Source organism: Macaca mulatta, chromosome 15 (assembly GCF_049350105.2).
Source record: "Macaca mulatta isolate MMU2019108-1 chromosome 15, T2T-MMU8v2.0, whole genome shotgun sequence".
NCBI classification, from domain to species: domain Eukaryota; kingdom Metazoa; phylum Chordata; class Mammalia; order Primates; family Cercopithecidae; genus Macaca; species Macaca mulatta.
In genome coordinates, this window is record NC_133420.1 from 14728144 (window position 1) to 14747878 (window position 19735).

The 19735-nt window shown below is 48.5% G+C and overlaps 2 protein-coding genes across 11 annotated transcripts in view; one reads left to right on the forward strand and one right to left on the reverse strand.

The window, feature by feature from the left end:
- Positions 1–12681, forward strand: part of AK8 (adenylate kinase 8) — a 158420-nt gene extending 145739 nt beyond the window's left edge. For all 9 annotated transcript variants that reach the window (XM_077967378.1, XM_077967374.1, XM_077967376.1 and 6 more), the window contains 2 exons: positions 10431–10511; positions 12332–12681. In XM_077967378.1, coding sequence (XP_077823504.1) covers positions 10431–10511; positions 12332–12569 — 319 coding nt within the window. In that variant the 3' untranslated portion in view covers positions 12570–12681. The remainder of the gene's footprint in view (positions 1–10430; positions 10512–12331) is intronic.
- SPACA9 (sperm acrosome associated 9) overlaps positions 1–19735 on the reverse strand; it is a 468643-nt gene that overhangs the window by 157808 nt on the left and 291100 nt on the right. The gene's annotated exons all lie outside the window — the stretch shown is intronic.

The window sequence follows — 19735 nt, forward strand, 5'->3', positions numbered from 1 at the left end:
CTGTTGAGATGATTATAAACTTTTTCTTCTAATGATACAGTAAATTATATTGATTGACTTTTGAATGTTAGCTTTCCATTCACAGGCTAAATCCCACTTAGTTGTAACATGTTATTCCTTTTATGTAATGCTAGATTAAATTTCCTAATATTCTACTAAGGATTTTTGCATTTGTGTTTATGAGGGATGTTGGTCTGTAGTTTTATTTTAATGTCTTTGTCTGGTTTTCGGTATCAAGGAAAAGCTGACTAATAAAATCAATATTCCTTCCTCCTCTATTTTCTGAAAGAGTTTATGTAGCATTTGCATTATAGTTTGTGTAGAATTAATACTATCATATGGTTCATTGTTTTGTCCATGCGTTTATTTGTATATGTGCATGTATTCAGAACCTCATTAAATTGTAAGTTTGTTCAAGGTCAGAGAACTTCTCTCCCCCAGTTGCCTTCATTATAATGTCTACTAACTGCTTGTGTTTGCGTGTGCGTGTGTTAAATATACATAACATAAAGCTTACTATTTTGATCATCTTGAAGTATAAGTTTAGTAGCATTAAATACCTTCACATTGTTGTACAAACATCACCACCACTCATCTCCAGAGCTTTTTTATCATCCCAAACTAAAACTCTAGACTCATTAAAACACTAACTTCCAATTTCCCCTTCCCCCTGCCCCTGGAAGCCCCATTCTACTTTCTGTCTGTATGAATTTGACTACCCTAGGGACCTCAAAAAATTGAGTCATACAATGTTTGTCCTTTTGTGTCTGTCTTATTTTACTTAGCATAATGTCCTCAAGGTTCATCCAGGTTTTAGCATGTGTCAGAATTTTATTCCTTTTTAAGACTAATTGGCCAGGCGTGATGGCTCACGCCTGTAATTCCAGCATTTTGGGAGACCAAGGCAGGCGGATCACCTGAGGTCAGGAGTTTGAGACCAGCCTGGCCAACATGGTGAAACCCTGTCTCTACTTAAAATACAAAAAATGAGCTGGGCATGATGGTACACACCTGTAATCCCAGCTACTCAGGAGGCTGAGGCAGGAGAATCGCTTGAACCTGGGAGGCAGAGGTTGCAGTGAGCCAAGATCGCACCATTGCACCCCAGACTGGGGGACAAGAGGGAGACTTAGTCTCAAAAAAAAAGACTGAATGGTATTTCATTGTATGTACAGTCATGCACTGCATAACAACATTTTGGTCAATGACAGACCACACATACAATGGTGGTCCCATAAGATTCTGATACCATATTTTTACTGTGCCTTTTCTATGTTTAGATATGTGTGGGTACACAAGTACTTATCATTGCATTATAATTGCCTACAGTATTCAGTACAGTAACATGCTGTACAGGACTGTAGCCTAGTTGTGTGGTAGGCTATACCAACTAGGTATGAGTAAGTGTGCTCCATGATGTTCAAGAAACAACACAACTCTCAGAATGTGTTCCTGTTATTAAGCAATGCATGACTGTATAGACCACATTTTGTTTATCCATTCATCTATTGATGAACAGCTGGGTTACTTTCACCTTTTGGCTGTTGTGAATCATGCTGCTAAGAACATTGGTGTACAAATACCTGTTCGAGTCCCTGCTTTCGGTTCTTTTGGTTATATCCTCAGAAGCGGAACTGCTGGATCTATGTTTAATTTTTCAAGGAGCCGGCCTATCATTCTCCACAGAGGCTGCACCATGCTATATTTCCACCAGCAATGTGCAGGAGTTCCAATCGCTCTACAGTCTAGCCAACACTTATTGTATGGTTTGTTTTTCAATGTGTAACAGTCATTCTACTGAGTGTGAAGTAGTATCTCCCTGTGGTTATATCATATTGCTTTGTGTAGGGTTTTGCAATAGTGGAGGCTTATTGGTTAAGATCAAGAGGCCAACACAGTCAGGCCCCTGCCTCTGGGCAGAACTGGGCATCATATTTGCAGTCAGTTATTGTACATCGTATCTCTCAACTTGCGAAATCCATCCATGGATCCAGAGTAAATTTCACCCTCAGTTTCCAGTGATGAAAGCAGGGGATGAGCTTCAAGGTCATTGAGGAAAGAGGCTTCCTGTGTTCTTCAAACAGAGTCTCAGGCAGTGTGGCTGGAGGGGGCATTACAAGGGTGGGTCTGGAGCCCCCAGTTGTCATTGGATATCTGACACCAATGATCAGAGTGACAGAGTACGAACCCCTCAGCTCTCTGGGACCCAGTAGACTAAGTAGATTGAATCAGGGCAGTGGTACTCAACCCTGGCTACACACTACAGCCACCCAGGGAGCTTTTATTTATTTACTTATTTAGAAACGGAGTCTTGCTTTGTCGCCCAGGCTAGAGTGCAGTGGCGCGATCTCCACTCACTGCAACCTCCACCTCTCGGGTTCAAGCGATTCTCATGCTTCAGTCTCCTGAGTAGCTGGGATTACAGGCGCACGCCACCATGCCTAGCTAATTTTTGTATTTTTTAGTAGAGATGGGGTTTCACCATGCTGGCCAGTCCGGTCTCAAACTCCTGACCTCAGGCGATCTGTCCATCTCGGCCTCCCAAACTACTGGGATTACAGGCGTGAGCCATCGTGCCCAACCTATTTATTTATTTAGACAGGATCTTGCTCTGTCACCCAGGCTGGAGTGCAGTGGTGTGGTTGTAGCTCACTGCAGCCTCACATTCCTGGGCTCAAGCGACCCTCCCACCTTGGCCTCCCATGTAGCTGGAACTATCAGTGCACCACCACACTGGGCTAATTTTAAAAGTCTTTTTGTAGAGATGGGGTCTCACTGTGTTGCCCAGGTTGGTCTTGAACTCCTGAGCTTAAGCGATCCTCCTGTGTCAGCCTTCCAAAGTGTTGGGGTTACAGACGTGAGCCACCACACCCAGTGAGGAGCTTTTAAAAATCCCCATTTTCAGGCCTCACCCTGGACCAATTACACTAGCATCTCCGGGAGTAGTGCCCAGGCCTCAGCATGCTCAAAGCTCTTGTTGGTTTCAGGGTGCGGCCAAGGGTGAGACCATGGATGAGAGCCATGGCTCCCATACCTGCCTGGGCATGAAAATCACCCGAACTGCTGACTTACAAATAAAGGCCTCCCAGCCCCTTCCCTGGAGGTTTTGGTTCAGTAGCTCTTGGGGGAAGGGATGCCTGCAATCTGTATTTTAGGTGAGCCTTCCAGATAAGTCTCAACACCAGACAAATCTTGGAAACGGATCAGAGTGACCCTTCTCCAACCTTAATGTGCCTACACATCACTGAGGATCTTGTTAAACATGGACTCCAGTGAGTGGGCAGCACCGTTAATAAGCTCCAGGGAGGTGCTGAGGCAGCTGATCCAGGTGCCCACCTGGAGCAGGGATTAGAGACCTCCAAAGGCACCTTCCACCTCCCTTCCTGAAGCATCTACCAGCCTGAAGTTCTGCAAAGCCAAGGGCAGGTAGAGTGCCCGCCCCTGGCCAATCCAGGCACCCAATTCCCTCACCCACACCAGGAGGGTCTGCCCAGCACACCCTGTTTTCAGTATTCTTTGCTTTCACCCTTCTCCCTTTCCTGGCTCTGTAAATAAACAGCAGAAAACAGAAAACCAGTGGCTGGGGGTGTGCACAGGGCAGTAGCACTCAGCAGAGTGGCCTGGGCTGCCCCTGTACCCCGCCACCTGGCCCTCACATTGGGCGCAATGAGCCAGGATAATCAGAAGCTTCCAGCATGGAGCAGGGCCCTCCACAGCGAGGCTGTCCCCAGCAGTGTGCTTCAAGCACCCACTTGGTGTCCTTGTGCGTCTGATCTTGCCAGCCTTTCACAAGCCATTCCCTTGAATGACGACAAGCAGTCTTGATACGCTGGGTTAAAAATCTTTCAAATGGGGCTTGTTTATGAAGCAGCTTCAATTATCAGGGATTTCCAAACCTGCTTCCTTTCTACTGGCGTCGGCATCCAGAGCCGCCAGCCGCGGTGACAGCCGTGTTTTGGTGTTGCTGTTGGGCCTCGCAGTACCGGGGGTGCGAGGGGGGCCGCGTGTTCACAGCGTCAGGGATGAAAGCCGCTGCGACACCTGCACTCCCTGTATTTACACACTCCCCGATCTCGCATGGTTTTGTTTTGTTTTGTTTTGTTTGGTGGCTGTTATTTTGCAGCACATTGTGAATGGAAGTCATTATCAAGCACACGTACAAGGAGGACATGGCTTTTCATGGCTCCCGGCCCCTCCAGGCTGCTGGGGAAACAGTTGGACTCGCTTCATGGAGGGGCAGCTGTAGTTTTCTTTTCTTTTTTTTTTTTTTTGAGACGGAGTTTTGCTCTTGTTGCATAGGCTGGAGTGCAATGGCGCGATCTTGGCTCACTGCAACCTCTGCCTCCCGGGTTCAAGCAATTCTCCTGCCTCAGCCTCCCAAGTAGCTGGGACTACGGGTGCCCACCACCACACCCGACTAATTTTTTTTGTATTTTTAGTAGATACAGGGTTTCACTATATGGGCCAGGCTGGTCTCGAACTCCTGACCTCAGATGATCCACCAGCCTCGGCCTCCCAAAGTGCTGGGATTACAGGCATGAGCCACTGCGCCCAGTCGGGCAGCTTCAGTTTTCATCAGGCACCAGTGAGGGGCTTCCTGGCGACTGGGCAGAAGCAAAGCTTAGCGAACAGCATGGGCAAAGTGAGAGAGGGAGAAGCAAGGCCACGGGAGAAGCTGACCTCAAAGGAGAAAGCGATTGTGCTCAGGGACTCACAGTTGTTTTAAGTTCACACATTTTCTAGAAGCAAGTGGCACTGGAAAAACTGAACATATGATGTGTCCTTTGGGTAACAATTGCAGGAAACCCAGCTTAGGCAAGAGAAGAGATAGATATATATTCATGTCAGTGACGTGCTGAAGTTGGCTACAGGCACAGCTTGATCCAGGGCCCCAAAAATGGCTCGCCATCTTTCTGCTGTCATGGCATGAACTTCATTCTCAGGCTTTCTATGGATGCGGGCCCCAGGCAACCCCGGGCTTCCACTTCATTGCCTTTGCAGCCTCAGCAGAAATGAAGCTCACTTCTCTCCAGCAAGCCCTGGGGTGGCCTCTCATAGACCTGGCTTGGATCAGCCTTGCATTCTAAACAAATTCCTGTGGCCAGGAGGAGCCAGCACTCAGATCGGTGACCTCTGGGCCTCCCTCAGGCCCAGCCCTGCAGCCCTGGGGCAAACTAGTTCAGGAACCGATCATAATCCTGAAAGACATAATCCTGAATGCCATAATCCCAGATGTTAAAATCCTGAAAAGTCAAAAATCCCTAAAGTCTAAAATTCTGAAAATCACAATGCTGAAAGATCGAAATCCCAAAAATATAATTCTGGGAAAAACATTTTTTAATTATTTAAAAAATGTTTATTTACATTTTGAAAAGGGGATTTATCTGAGATATTAAAAACACCACAGAGCACTTTGTAGGCCACTTTACACAATAAAATTGGCCATAATAACGTATTCCACAAGCATAAACACAAGCATAAACACTCAGGTGTTTCACAAGCATAAACAAGCTTGTTTAACAAGCATAAACACTCCAGGTACACTAATAGCAGTCACACGGGTATTACAGTTTTGAGTAGATGAATCATCTTCATAAAGAAATAGGTTAAAAATGAAATGTATAGATGCATATTACTATGGTTGGTAATTGTGGGAACCCAGCTTTGCAACTGTGGTCATCTGAAATACCATGACAGACAACCTACCTTTGTTTTTTGTTTTGTTTTTCAGATACGGGGTCTCGTAATATTGCCTAGGCTGGCCTTAAACTCCTGGGCTCAAGGGATCCTCCCACCTCAGCACAACCTCAGTCTTTTGACAAGATTGACCAAAAACCCAGATGGGTCACCACCACATATATAGTCATCCAGAGAGCTGAGCTCTCAAGAAACTTTATCCTTCTCAAATGCAGATGCATAAATAGGACATCTGGTCATTCACTGAGGAAGTTTTAAACTTTCCATGTCCATATGCAGTGCTCACACACAGTCAGCCTTGTGATAAGCACTTCCATGAAATCAAATTTCTGATGTCCAAGGCAGCAGAAGCACAGCCTGTCCAGCCCTCCGAGAGAGACCAGTTTGCCTTCTGTAGTGGTTGTCTCCGGAACCCTGGCTGATTACGCAGGGCCCACCAACACTGAGGGCAGGGTAGGGCTTCCGCACCCACCCTCTCAGACTCACCGCCCTCTCCTCTGGAGAAACCTGCACAAACATGCCCCAAAGAATCCTTTACCACCTTGCTAGGTGCTCCTTCATCCAGTCAAGATGACACATAAAATTAAGTCCACAAGTCCACCGATTGTCAACTTGGCACCCATAGGCACCTCCTGAAACCATATTTAGTTTCCAAGATGGTGCAACTAGCCTGGGCACCACTGAAAAGACACAAATCACTCAGAATTCAGCTTTCAGGATTTCCACATTTGGGATTTTAGTCTTTTGAAATTGTGATCTTCAGGATTTTAGACATTAGAATGTAGACTTTAGGGATTTTGAACCTTTCAGGATTTCAGCGTTTGGGATTGGGACATTGGGGATTGGTCTTTCAGGATTATGATCCATACCTGGTAGTTCCAGCCAAGCCACAGGGATGCAAGGGGATCAGGGTGGCGCCCCAGAGGGAATCAGGAGAATGAAAAGGTGTCTACAAACCAAGGAGAACAGTGAGCGTGAGGACAGCGTGCGGGATCGGGGCCAGCCCTGGCTTTGCCGAGGCCAGGTCCCTCATCTCCCTGTAGAACATGAGGTTTTGACTCAGATTCATAATGACGTTTAAGGACCAGCAGCCCTTTGAGAATCTGACGAGCCCACCCAGCACCCAGGAGGGCACACATTCTCCATGTGGTCAGCAGTTTGTATCGAATTTCCGGGGCTCACAGGACCCGTGGGGTGCCTGGCTCAGAATCCCTGGCCTGGGTGTTTTCTAAGGCAGTGGATTCCAGTCACCAGGGCCACACTGGGCTCCCTCCAATGCCACTGACTCAGCAGTTCTGGGCGAGGGGCATAGTCATCCACTGTCAAAGGCTCCTGATGGGATTCTGATGCAACTGATCCCTGGGAATTACAGGTCTAAGATCCCGCCCAACCCTAGGATTTTAGATCACTCTCAGTTCTACCAGTTAGATGAGTTTTTTTTTTTTTTTGCGGGGGGGGGGGGGAAGCAGGGATGAAAAAAAAATAAAAAAACAGGCAGTGGGCAGAGACTTTAAAAAGAATGCTAGGCCTGGGTACCGTTGGTTCATTTCTTCATTCCTTCACAAGCATTTCTTGAGCACGTGCTTTATTGCTCTGGACAAAGCAGGTGACACCTGTGCCCCAAAGGTAGGTCTGGGCCTCATGGGAACCAGTGTCCCATTGGACCTACCAAAGCGTGGCCTCTTGGCAGCCCGCTCAACACATCTGGAGAATTCCAAGGATGTCAGTGACTGGCTGCTTTTGTTCACTGACTTGGAGGAGGCAGTCTGAAAATAACTGAAAAGTCTCCCACCGTATTGTTGACTTGGCACCCATAGGTACCTCCCGAAACCATATTTAGTTTCCAAGACAATAACAAGGTAATAATCCCGCCTAACATGATACAGCTAGCCTGGGCACTGCTGAAAACGCACGAATCGCTCAGAATTTGGCTTTCGGGATTTCCACATTTGGGATTTTAATCTTTCGATTCATCTTTTGATTTAATCTTTTGATTATGCTAGGAGGGAAGCAGGGAGGTCTCATTTGTGTGTGTTTTCTCCGCACGTAGAGGTGCTTCTGGCCTGAGTTTACCTTCTTGAAAGTGAAATGAATACAAGGCTTTAGGTGCACACGGAGTGTTTGTTGTCACTGTTGTTTTCTTGTTGTCGCTGATGTTGTCACCAACTTTGGCCCCAGTGGACACTGCACATGCCAGTCATAGGACCCCGTCAATGTCGTCAAGGAGGAGATTCTTAAATGTAGTGCCTAAATTCCATATGGTGAGCTGGTAAACACTGGAGCTTCCTACTGTGTCCGACACACAGCCAGCACTTGATAAACATATGTATAAATGAATTAAAGGGCAAACGAGCAAATAGTAAGTGAGCAATGGAATGTTCTAAAAGTTATTTTTAAAAAATGAACCAAGATGGTTCAGCGCTAGAAGACCTGGCTTAGCTCTGTGGGTGGGAGCTTCGGGGTCTTGGCTCTTCCCCAGCCGCACCTCTCCCAGCCAGAGCAGCCACATCTCTTGTCATTGTGTTTGTTCACACACTGTGTGAACACGGCTCCTCAACCATGCACTTGGCATTTGGGGCCAGATCATTCTTTGAGGTGGGTGCTGTCCTATACATTAGAAGGTGCTTTCCAGCATCACCGTCCAGCTGGGAAAACAAAACATGGCTCCAGATATTTTGCCAGGTGGTTTCTGGGGGACAAAAATCACCCCTGGTGGAGAACCACTCTCCTAAGGTCTTATATAGGCCAGATATGGTGGCTCACGCCTGTAATCCCAGCACTTTGAGAGGCTGAAGGGGGCAGGTTTCTTGAGCCCAGGAGTTCGAGACCAGCTGGGCAAGATAGTGAGACCCCATCTCTGAAAAAAAGATAAAAAATTATCTGGGTCGGGTGGTGCACACCTGTAGTCCCAGCTACTCAGGATGCTGAGATGGGCAGATCGATGGAGCCTGGGAGGTCAAGGCTGCAGTGGGCCGTGATTGTACCACTGCACTCCAGCCTGAACAACAACGTGAGACCCTGCCTCTAAAAGAAAAAAAAAAAAAGGTTTTATATAAAGTAAGTGTTCCATTGCCCTAAAAAGGGGGGTGAGGATTAAACCATTGGAACTAGGCGTTTGAGAGATGAATTTCCTGGTGCTCCCAGTCTGAGAATCAGGAGGAGTGAGCATCATCTCTTCTGCTGGGTTCTGATTTGGGCTTATCGGCAGGAGTGTCCTGCTCCTTTGGGTCCAGGGGCTCCTTTGAGAAAGAGAAAGAGAGAGGCCAGGCGCGGTGGCTCACGCCTGTAATCCCAGCACTTTGGGAGGCCGAGGTGGGCGGATCACGAGGTCAGGAGATCGAGACCATCCTGGCTAACACGGTGAAACCCCGTCTCTACTAAAAATACAAAAAATTAGCCGGGCGTGGTGGCAGCGCCTGTGGTCCCAGCTACTCGGGAGGCTGAGGCAGGAGAATGGCGTGAACCCGGGAGGCGGAGCTTGCAGTGAGCTGAGATCGCGCCACTGCACTCCAGCCTGGGCGACAGAGCGAGACTCCGTCTCAAAAAAAAAAAAAAAAAAAAAGGAGAAAGAGAAAGAGAGAAAGCTGAGAACAACCAAGCCCACCTCTCCAAGGAGGGCAGGGGCAGTCAGGGAGCCTGAACTCCCAGGAAGGGTATCCAGGAACGGTGATTAAATTATAACAGCTGCCACGCTGGGGCACCGAGTCTGTGCAGACCTCGCACTTAGCTTGTCACACACTTTATCGCGTTAAATCTTCAACACTAGGGAACTATAATTAGCCCCATTTTAGAGTTGGGGTAACTGAGTCTGACAGAGGCTGGGTCAGTAGTCCAAGCTCACACAGCAAGTCCATAGTGGAGGTGAGAGTCTAGCCTCTCTGTGACTAGACTGTGTGGCTCTGGAGAACAAGATGTTCCCCCAAAGCTCACCCAAACAATGATCCCCATCCCTGGGAGTCCCACCCCCAGGAGCGATGAGGGCTGAGAGCTGTCCCTGAACCAGGGGAGCTGAGAGTATCCTTACAGGGAGCCCTCCTGTCCCGCATCTGCCCCTGGTGACCTCCAAGTGTGGTATCCCAGAGCCCTGAGCAGTGGCTCCAGTGGCTCCACCCACATGTGGGAAATGATGCCCACGCTCGTCTGGGGTGACGAGAGTCCAGCCTGGGGTTTGCTCCCCATGACCATCTGCTTGTTCTTGTCTTAATTGCACCCCAAATCGAATGTATAGAGGTAACCAGGTGATGATACAGAGAAGCCAATGTCACTGAAAGAAGAGTTTATTACTCACAGCTCCCAAGAAAAGGGGGGCACGCCACGCCATGCAGGACCACCTGGGGAGGCACCACAGTCGGTCAGGAGGGAGCAGGAGTGAGGGGATAGCGTGTCCCAGAAGGCAGACAAGTCACAGCGAGCGTAGGATTGGGCAGTTGGAATAATTTTGGCAGGCTCTGGTCTATAGGGATGCTTGGCACCCAGCCCTGTGGTGATTTAGGGCAGGAAAAATATTGGTTTGGGGTATGAGAGTCAGATGAAGGAAGCGGTTGGGGACACAGGCTCTGGAGTGGTTGGGTTGCACATGAAAGGCAGTTTTGCAGGCACAATCCTTGCTGGCTCTAGGAGTTAGCCAGCCCTGGGAGAAGCAGTCTCTCCAGGATTCGCAAGACCCGGGATGTCAAAGCATCATAAAATACAGGAAATAAAAAACATTATTAATGTGGTTTATTTCCTTATAGGGTATTTTTCCTGAATGTGCCATTTGATTCCATCATGGAGCGGCTGACTCTGAGAAGAATTGATCCAGTCACTGGGGAGAGGTTTGTGCTGTGTTCCTGGCGATTGGCAATCTGGGGGCTGCCAGGGGCCAGACCCAACTGCCTGACCAGTGCCATGGTGGAACCATTGCAGGGATAACACTGGTGACCACTGAAGGACGATTATCAAAATGGACTTTATCCAACTGGTTGTTCTGTGCAATATCTGTTGACCCTCTTTGCCTGGAAGAATAACCAGAAAATGTGTATCTAAAGCAACACAATGGGCCGGGCGCGGTGGCTCAAGCCTGTAATCCCAGCACTTTGGGAGGCCAAGATGGGCGGATCACGAGGTCAGGAGATCGAGACCATCCTGGCTAACACGGTGAAACCCCGTCTCCACTAAAAATACAAAAAAATTAGCCGGGCGTGGTGGCAGCGCCTGTAGTCCCAGCTACTCGGGAGGCTGAGGCAGGAGAATGGCGGGAACCCGGGAGGCGGAGCTTGCAGTGAGCCGAGATCGCGCCACTGCACTCCAGCCTGGGCGACAGAGCTAGACTCCGCCTCAAAAAAAAAAAAATAAATAAAGCAACACAATGGTGAAATGTTCACCCACTCTATCCTGGGGTCAACAGCTTAATCTCGGCATGTGAAACAGCAGCCTGGGATGGGCGTCACCTGTGCGTTTCCTCACTGGCCTTTCCTCCAACCACGATGCATCCCGGCGGTGGTTGCTGTACAAACCCATCCCCACGGGCACAAGTTTCCTTTGAGGCTTCCCATAGTTACAGGAGGTAAATTCCGAGTTTGATTCTGCAGTCTGACCAAGTACAAGCACTGCACTCATGTTGAAATGCAATGGAAAACCCCACAGTCACTCAGAGGCAGGTGTTGCCATCTCTCCTGACAATCAGGGTCCCATTTCTTGGTAGGGACGCAGGAGTGGGGTGGGGCGGGGCAGGAAGGAAGTGCAGGGATTTTTCTAAAACGTAGACCTGATTTGTCATGGGAGTTTGCAGCTTTCCCATCTCAAGTACTGTGGCCTTCATGTCACCTTGTCCCTGGAGTCTCTCCCACCAGTGAACGGCTGTGGCACTTCCTTCCATCTCCACAGGTGCTGTAATGTCCCACTCCCTCAGCTAACTGTGAGCTCGGTAGGCACAGACCTGTCCTGCTTACCATAGCACTGTCAGCGGCAGATTTAACACTGGACTCAGTGCAGATAAACATTGAATAGAAGGGAGGAAAAAGGAAGAAGAGGCCAGGCACGGTGGCTCATGCCTGTAATGCCAGTACTTTGGGAGGCCAAGGCGGGTGGATCACCTGAGGTCGGGAGTTCGAGACCAGCTCGGCCAACATGGTGAAACCCCTTCTCTACTAAAAATACAAAAATTAGCTGGACAGTAGTGGTGCAGGCCTGGGAGGCGGAGGTTGTGGTGAGCCAAGATCATGCCACTGCACTCCAGCCTGGGCGAGAGAGTGAGACCCTGTCTCAAAAAAGAAAAGGAAAAGGAAGAAGAGAAAGGGAGGAAGGGAGGGAGGGAAGAAAAGGAGAGTAGGGAGGAGGGAAAGAGGAAGGAAGGAGGGAAGGAGGGAGAGAGGGAGGGAGGAAGGAAAGAATTTGCCCATGTATGATTGTATTCTGTCCTTCTATCACTGATCTCTCTCCCTCTCCCTTGAGCGGGGAGCACATCATGGGTATCTCTGTAGCTCCAGGGCCCATCAGTCAAATGTGTGCACACAGCGGTCCACAGCAGCAAATGTTTGGTGATGGTGGTGGTAGCCAGGACACCCCAAATTGGTCCACAATAGAGTAGAGGGTCCCCTTCTCCCCTGCTTCCGGGCCAGGCCGTGGGTCACCTGCTTTCCTTCCTCCCTTGCAGGTACCACCTCATGTACAAGCCACCTCCCACCATGGAGATCCAGGCTCGCCTCCTGCAGAACCCGAAGGATGCTGAAGAGCAGGTCAAGCTGAAAATGGACCTGTTCTACAGGAACTCGGCCGACTTGGAGCAGCTCTATGGGTCGGCCATCACCGTCAACGGAGACCAGGACCCATACACCGTCTTTGAATACATCGAGAGCGGCATCATTAATCCCCTGCCCAAGAAAATCCCCTGATGGGTTCAGAGCCAGGAGCGCCGCCCCAGAGAAAGAGTTAATCCCCTGCCCCCAGCCCTCCAACCTCTCCAAAGCTCCCCTAAAAAGCCAATAAAGCGTGCTGGGTACAGTCTCATGCGTCCTGAAGGTGAGGCGGCTGGAAGTTGGCCTCATGTAGGGGTCTGGGGACACAGGACAGGTGAAGCCCACAGTGGTGGTAAAGTGGAGTGCAGGCCGGGTCTCTGAAGTCGGACCTGGGACAAGTAGTGGCTCCAGCACCAGCGCGTGGTGTGTCCTTGGAGTCCCAACCCACAGAGCCTCTCTTCTCACAACCAACTTGAGGCTAGAAACCGTAGCCGCCTCACAGGCTTGCTGTGGGATAAGGAGTGGTGATGCCGATAAAGATCTCAGCACAGTGCCCGGCTCCAGAAGCACTCAACAAATGCAGCTTTTAAAACACCCACCTTGGCCAGGCGCGGTGGCTCATGCCTATAATCCCAGCACTTTGGGAGGCCGAGGCGGGTAAATCACAAGGTCAGGAGTTCGAGACCAGCCTGGCTAATATGGTGAAACACCGTCTCCACTAAAAATACAAAAATTAGCTGGGCGTGGTGGCTCATGCCTGTAGTCCCAGCTACTCAGGAGGCTAAGGCAGGAGAATTGCTTGAACCCAGGAGGCGGAGGTTGCAGTGAGCTGAGATCGCACCACTGCACTCCAGCCTGGTCGACACAGCAAGACTCTGTCTCAAAAAAAATAAAATAAAATAAACACCTAAAAAATTACATATGTATAGAAGAGCTCCGTTTTCAGTTTTTGTTTTTTTTCTTTGAGACAGGGTCTTGCTCTGTCACTTAGGCTAGAGTACAGTGGTATGATCTCGGCTCACTGCTGCCTCGACCTCCCGGGTTCAATCCATCCTCCCACCTTAGCCTCCCAAGTAGCTGGGACTACAGGCATGCACCACCACGCCTGGCTAATTTTTGTATTTTTTGAAGAAACGGGGTTTTGCCATGTTGCCCAGGCTGGTCTCTAACTCCTGAACTCGAGTGAACCTCTTGCCTCAGCCTCCCAAAGTGCTGGAATTATAGGCATGAGGCGCCATGCCTGGCCCATTTTCAGTTTTAATCCATGTGCTTACTTCCATTTAGTCTTGCTTCTTCCAGGCAGTGATCCCGTGGTGAAAGCTCTGGTTTGATTGCCATGTTAATCACCGTGCTTGACAGAAGTTAAAAGGGGAGGAACTGGGCTACTCCCTGTTGACGAAAAGAGTCAAACTTCATAAAATATTTTAAGATTTTTTTTTTTTTTTTTTTAAGATGGAGTCTCGCTCTGTCGCTCAGGCTGGAGTGCAGTGGTGCGATCTCGGTTCACTGAAACCTCCCAGGTTCAAGCAATTCTCCTGCCTCAGCCTCCCGAGTAGCTGGGACTACAGGCACTCGCCACCACACCCAGCTAATTTTTGTATTTTTAGTACAGACGGGGTTTCACTATGTTGGCCAGGATGGTCTCAATCTCCAGACCTCATGATCCGCCCGCCTTGGCCTCCCAAAGTGCTGGGGTTACAGGTGTGAGCCACTGCGCCCGGCCAAGAGATTTGTTCTGAGCCAAATATAAGTGACTGTGGGCCGTGACACAGCCCTCAGGAGGTCCTGAGAACATGTGCTCCAGGAGGTCAGGGTACAGCTTGGTTTTATATGCTTTTGGGAGGCATGAGACATCAATCAAATACATTTAAGAAATACACTGGTTTTGTTCAGAAAGGCAGGACAACTCAAAGCGGGCTGGGGGGTGGGGAGGGGGGGCTGTGCATGGTGTGGAGCTTCCAGGCTATAGGTAAATTTAAACATTTTCTGGTTGACAATTGGTTGAGTTTATCTGAAGACCTGGGATTAATAAAAAGGAAATGTTGAGGTTAAGATAAAGGATTGCGGAGATCAAGCTTTATTGCGCAGAGGAAGCTCTCAGACAGCAGACTTCGGAGAGAGCAGGTTGTAAAATGTTTCTTATTGGACTTAAAAGGGTGCCTGGCTCTTAGCTGATTATCTCCTGAATCTGGAAAGGAAGGAAGGAAAACAAAGGGGAAGGGGACTCTCTATAGAATGTGGATTTTTCCCACAAGAGACTTGGCAGGGCGATTCCAAGGTACGGCAAGGAAATAGATTTTGGAGTGAAACATGTTGACATTTTCCCTTGTTACGCCAGAGTCAGATTGGAAAGTAAGTCACGATATACAGAGCTAAATAAAACCCATCTGATGAGAATTTATGGTTTGTAGGGCATGACTTCCCAGACCCCCTAGAAAGGAATTTGGGCAAGATTTTAAAAATCAGCCTAGTCCTCACCCCTCCTTGGCCTGATCTGGAAAAGAAGGCATCTGAGGGACCCGCAGACAGCAAATAGGCGGGAGTCCATGTGCTGTGCACCAGTCCTGGGCCAGCCCCTATGGTGAGGCCTGGGCACACACAGGCTCATTTCACCCACACAAGAGGCTGGCAAAGGAGAAAACTTTTTTTTTTTTTTTTTTTGAGACGGAGTCTCGCTGTGTCTCCCAGGCTGGAGTGCAGTGGCGTGATCTCGGCTCACTGCAAGCTCCGCCTCCCCATTCTCCCGCCTCAGCTTCCCAAGTAGCTGAGACTACAGGCGCCCGCCACCACGCCCGGCTAGTTTTTTTTGTATTTTTAGTAGAGACGGGGTTTCACCATGTTAGCCAGGATAGTCTCGATCTCCTGACCTCGTGATCCACCCGCCTCGGCCTCCCAAAGTGCTGGGATTACAGGCTTGAGCCACCGCGCCCGGCCAGGAGAAAACTTATGATCTCCATCATCCAGATGGGAAAACTGGCTCAGAGAGGGCAATGGCTTCCTCAGCTCACACAGGCAGCCGGCGGCCGACCTAGGGCATGTGACCCCACTGTGCTGTCCTGCCTCTCACTGAATCACCCACCTTTTGTGAACAAGGTAGCCGCACTGTCCAGCCCTAGAGAGAGAGAACTGACTGGTGAAACTGGGGAGACAGATTCTCTCCCACTGCAGGGGAAATATGAGTTGGTTCAGTCACCTTGTAGGGCACCGTGACGGCATCTACTAAAATGTGAAACGCACATAATGTACCCCACCCATTCAACATGGGACAATGTCACTTCTCAGCTTCTACCCTTGAACTCACACGTGCACAGGGAGACACGTTTAAGGATGTTTACTGCAACACTTCATAATAGAATGATAGAGGAAGAAGAGACAGAACCTAAGGGTTCTTTTTTTTTTTTTTTTTTTTCTTTTTTCTTGAGACATGGTCCAGTCCCAGACTGGAGTGCAGTGACACAATCATAGCTCACTGCAGCCTTGACCTGCCAGGCTCAAGTGATCCTCCCACCTCAGCCTCCCAAGTAGCTGGAACCACAGGCATGCAGAGCACCATGTCCAGGTCATTTTATTTTTAGTAGAGATGGGGTTCTCTCTACATTGCCCAGACTGGTCTTGAACTCCTGGGCCCAAGTGATCCTCCTGCCTCAGCCTCCCAAAGTGCTGGGATTACAGGCATGAGCCACCACACCCAGTCCCTAAATGTTCTTACTGGTGAGGCAGACACTGATGGATGCCTTCCTTTGGGGGTTCCCTTCCTCCATGCCATCGAACCCACACTTTGTTCAGGCTACTAAGGTAACCACCTAAAACTCCTGATTTTTCCCTGCAACTAGGGTGACCATGGAACAAAGTTCTGGCCAATGAGAACTTTCAGGAAAGTCATCGTTCTCACCAAAAAAGAGGGAGGGAAGGGAAGCGAGGGGTATATGGGGACCACTCTCCATATACTGTTAGTGTTTCAATTCTGGCTCAGTCCCAAGCCCAGGTGTGGGCCCACAGCCATCGCCAGGTGGTGTCCTGTGCTCATCATCTTACACTGACTAGGAAACGCTCAGTCTGCCCTGGAGCCTTAGCCATGTGCGGGACGAGTGAATATCTCAACGAAGAGGACTTGGTTGGGGAAAAAAAAAAAATACTGAGGTTGTTGAAAGGCAACCAATAAGATCCTGCCGATTCACTCCTTCCACAGAAGGAATCAAGGTCTCCTGCCTCCAGGGCCAAGGCTTCTTCCTCCCCTGGACTTGTCCCTTCTGTGATATCCATTCTACAGGTGGGGAGACTGAGGATTCTGTGGCCAGAGCCTTGAGCATTTAAAAAGGGTCCCTTGTCTGGGCGTGGTGGCTCACGCCTGTGATCCCAGCCCTTTAGGAGGCTAAGGTGGGCAGATCACTTGAGGTCAAGAGTTGGAGACTAGCCTGGCCAACATAGTGAGACCCCCGTCTCTACTAAAACTACAACAAATTAGCTGGGCATGGTGGTGGGCGCCTGTAATTCCAGCTACTCAGGAGGCTGAGGCAGGAGAATCGCTTGCACCTGGAAGGCAGAGATTGCAGTGAGCCGAGATTTGTGCCACGACACTCCAGCCTGGGGGACAGAGCGAGACTCCATCTCCAAAAAGAAAAATAAATAAATAAAAATAATAATAAAGGGTCCCTTGTCCACTTCTAACCGGAGGAGACCAAGGTCATTATTAAAGCCGTCTCTATCAAGTAAAGTAGAAAAAAAAGTTGAGTTAATGAATTTTTCAGTTCTTAGGTTCATGCATTCCACAAATACTAAACAAGCACTACTCTGCCCGACGCACCCGTTTCTTCTGGGCCTATAGCAGGTGATAAGACAGACAAAGCCCTGCACTGTGCACTGGACCAATTTTATACTTGTCTCCACACACAGGGGTTCCCAGGGTCAGCTCCAGATTCCAAGAAGGGCAAAACGGCCAGGGCCCAGGCTCTAGGACCTAATAACGAAGTTTGCCCTTTAGCAAAACAATTGCCTGACGATGATGATGATGATTTGAGACAGAGTTTCGCTCTGTTGCCCAGGCTAGAGGGCAGTGGCACCATCTCAGCTCACTGCAACCTCTGCCTCCCGGATTCAAGCAATTCTCCTGCCTCAGCCTCCTGAATAGCTGGGATTACAGGCACACGCCCAGCTAATTTTTGTGTTTTTAGAAGAGATGGGGTTTTGCCATGTTGGCCAGGCTGGTCTTGAACTCCTGACCTCAGATGATCCGCCCGCCTCGGACTCCCAAAGTGCTGGGATTACAGGTGTGAGCCACCGCGCCCGGCCTATTTTTTATTTGTATTTTTTATCAACAGCCCAGGAGCATCAAACAAGCTACAGACTGACCAGCCTGGGCATTCCTTCCCTGGCATGAGAGGGCTGAGGTCAAGTTTCACAGCCGTCACTTCTGTATTTGAGTAATGTCCACACAGTACACTCCAGTTTTTCCTATCAAGCTCATATTTCCTTTGTGAATCTTTTCCAATTGATCTTGGACCCCGCAGCCAGAATGAGGACACTGACATCTAATTTAGTTATGACCACTGGGGCACCAGTTGGTTACTCTCAGAAACAGCAAGATACTCCCCTGATATCCAGATGGAGAGGAAGAACAAAAAATGTGGACCTCTCTACGGGCCCAGGTCGGAGATGTCTATTCACTGAGCCCGCTGCCTTAGATTCATGGGGAGGTTGTACCTGAAGCTGGGCAAGCATCAGGATCTCATCTATAGTGATATATTTATGCACTCTACAAAGCATAACAGACTGACAGGTGGAAATTCCATCATTGTATGTAATGGAGGAGAATGAATAGCAACAAACCTCCTAGCCACTTTAAAAAATATATATGTATTCATTGATAATATATATAAAACAATTTTATTGAGAAATAATTCACATATAAAATTCATCCATTAAAAGTATACAATTTAGGCCGAGCGTGGTGGCTCATGCCTTAGCACTTTGGGAAGCTGAGGCGGGCAGATCACCTGAGGTCAGGAGTTTGAGACCACCCTGGACAACATTGTGAAAGCCCATCTCCACTAAAAATACAAAAAATAGCCAGGCGTGGTGGTGGGCGCCTGTAATCCCAGACACTTGGGAGGCTGAAGCAGGAGAATTGCTTGAAACCAGGAGGTGGAGGTTGCAGTGAGCCGAGGTTGCACCACTGCCCTCCAGCCTGGGGGACAGAATGAGACTCCGTCTCGAAATAAATAAGTAAATATAAATAAATAAATAAAAATAAAAGTGTACAATTTAATGGTTTTTAGTATGTCTACAGAATTGTACAATTCCCATTAATTTAAGAACAATTCATTGTCCCACAAAGAAACCCCATACCCGTTAGCCATCACTCCCCATTTCCTTCTCCCCACCCAGTCTCCTGGCAAACACTCCTCTACCTTCTGTCTCTATGGATTTGCCTATTCTGTACATTTCACATACAATCATACATGGAATTACACAACATGTGGCCTTTTGTGTCTGGTTTCTTTCTGATGCTTTCAAAGTTCATTGCGTCGTAGCATGGATCAGTCCTTCGTTCCTGTTTATTGCACAGTAATATTCCATCATATGAATATGCCCCATTTTGTTTATTCATTCATCAGCTGAACGCGTTTCAGTTGTGCCCACTTTTGGACGGTTATGAATAACGCTGCCGTGAACATTTGCATATAAGTTTTTGTGTGGACAGATGTTTTAATTTCTCGAGTATATGCCCAGGAATGGAATTGCTAGGTTGTTTGATAATTCTGTTTAACCTTCTGAGGAACCACTGGGCTGTTTCTAAAACAGCTGCAAGACTTTACATTTCCCCCAGCAGTGCATGAAGCGTCCAGTTTCTCTACATTGTTGCCAACACTTGTTCACATCTGTCTCTATAACCACCCTATGGGTGTGCAGTGGTATCTCATTGATTTTCACTTCCCTGATGACTAAGAACATTGAGTAACTCTTCATATGCTTATTGGCCATTTGTATGTCTTCTTCTGAGAAATGTCTATTCAGATCCTTTGCCCACTTTAAAATGGGATGGTTTGTCTTTTTATTATTGAGTGATGAGTTCTTTACATATTCTTTTTTTTTTTTTTTTTTTTTTTTTTTGAGACAGAGTCTGGCTCTGTCACCAGGCTGGAGTGCAGTGGCGCGATCTCTGCTCACTGCAACCTTCACCTCCCAGGTTCAAGCGATTCCCCTGCCTCAGCCTCCCGAGTAGCTGGTACTACAGGCGCCCGCCACCAGGTCCAGGTAATTTTTTTTTTTTTTAATTTTAGTAGAGACGGGGGTTTCACCATGTTGGCCAGGATGGTCTCGAT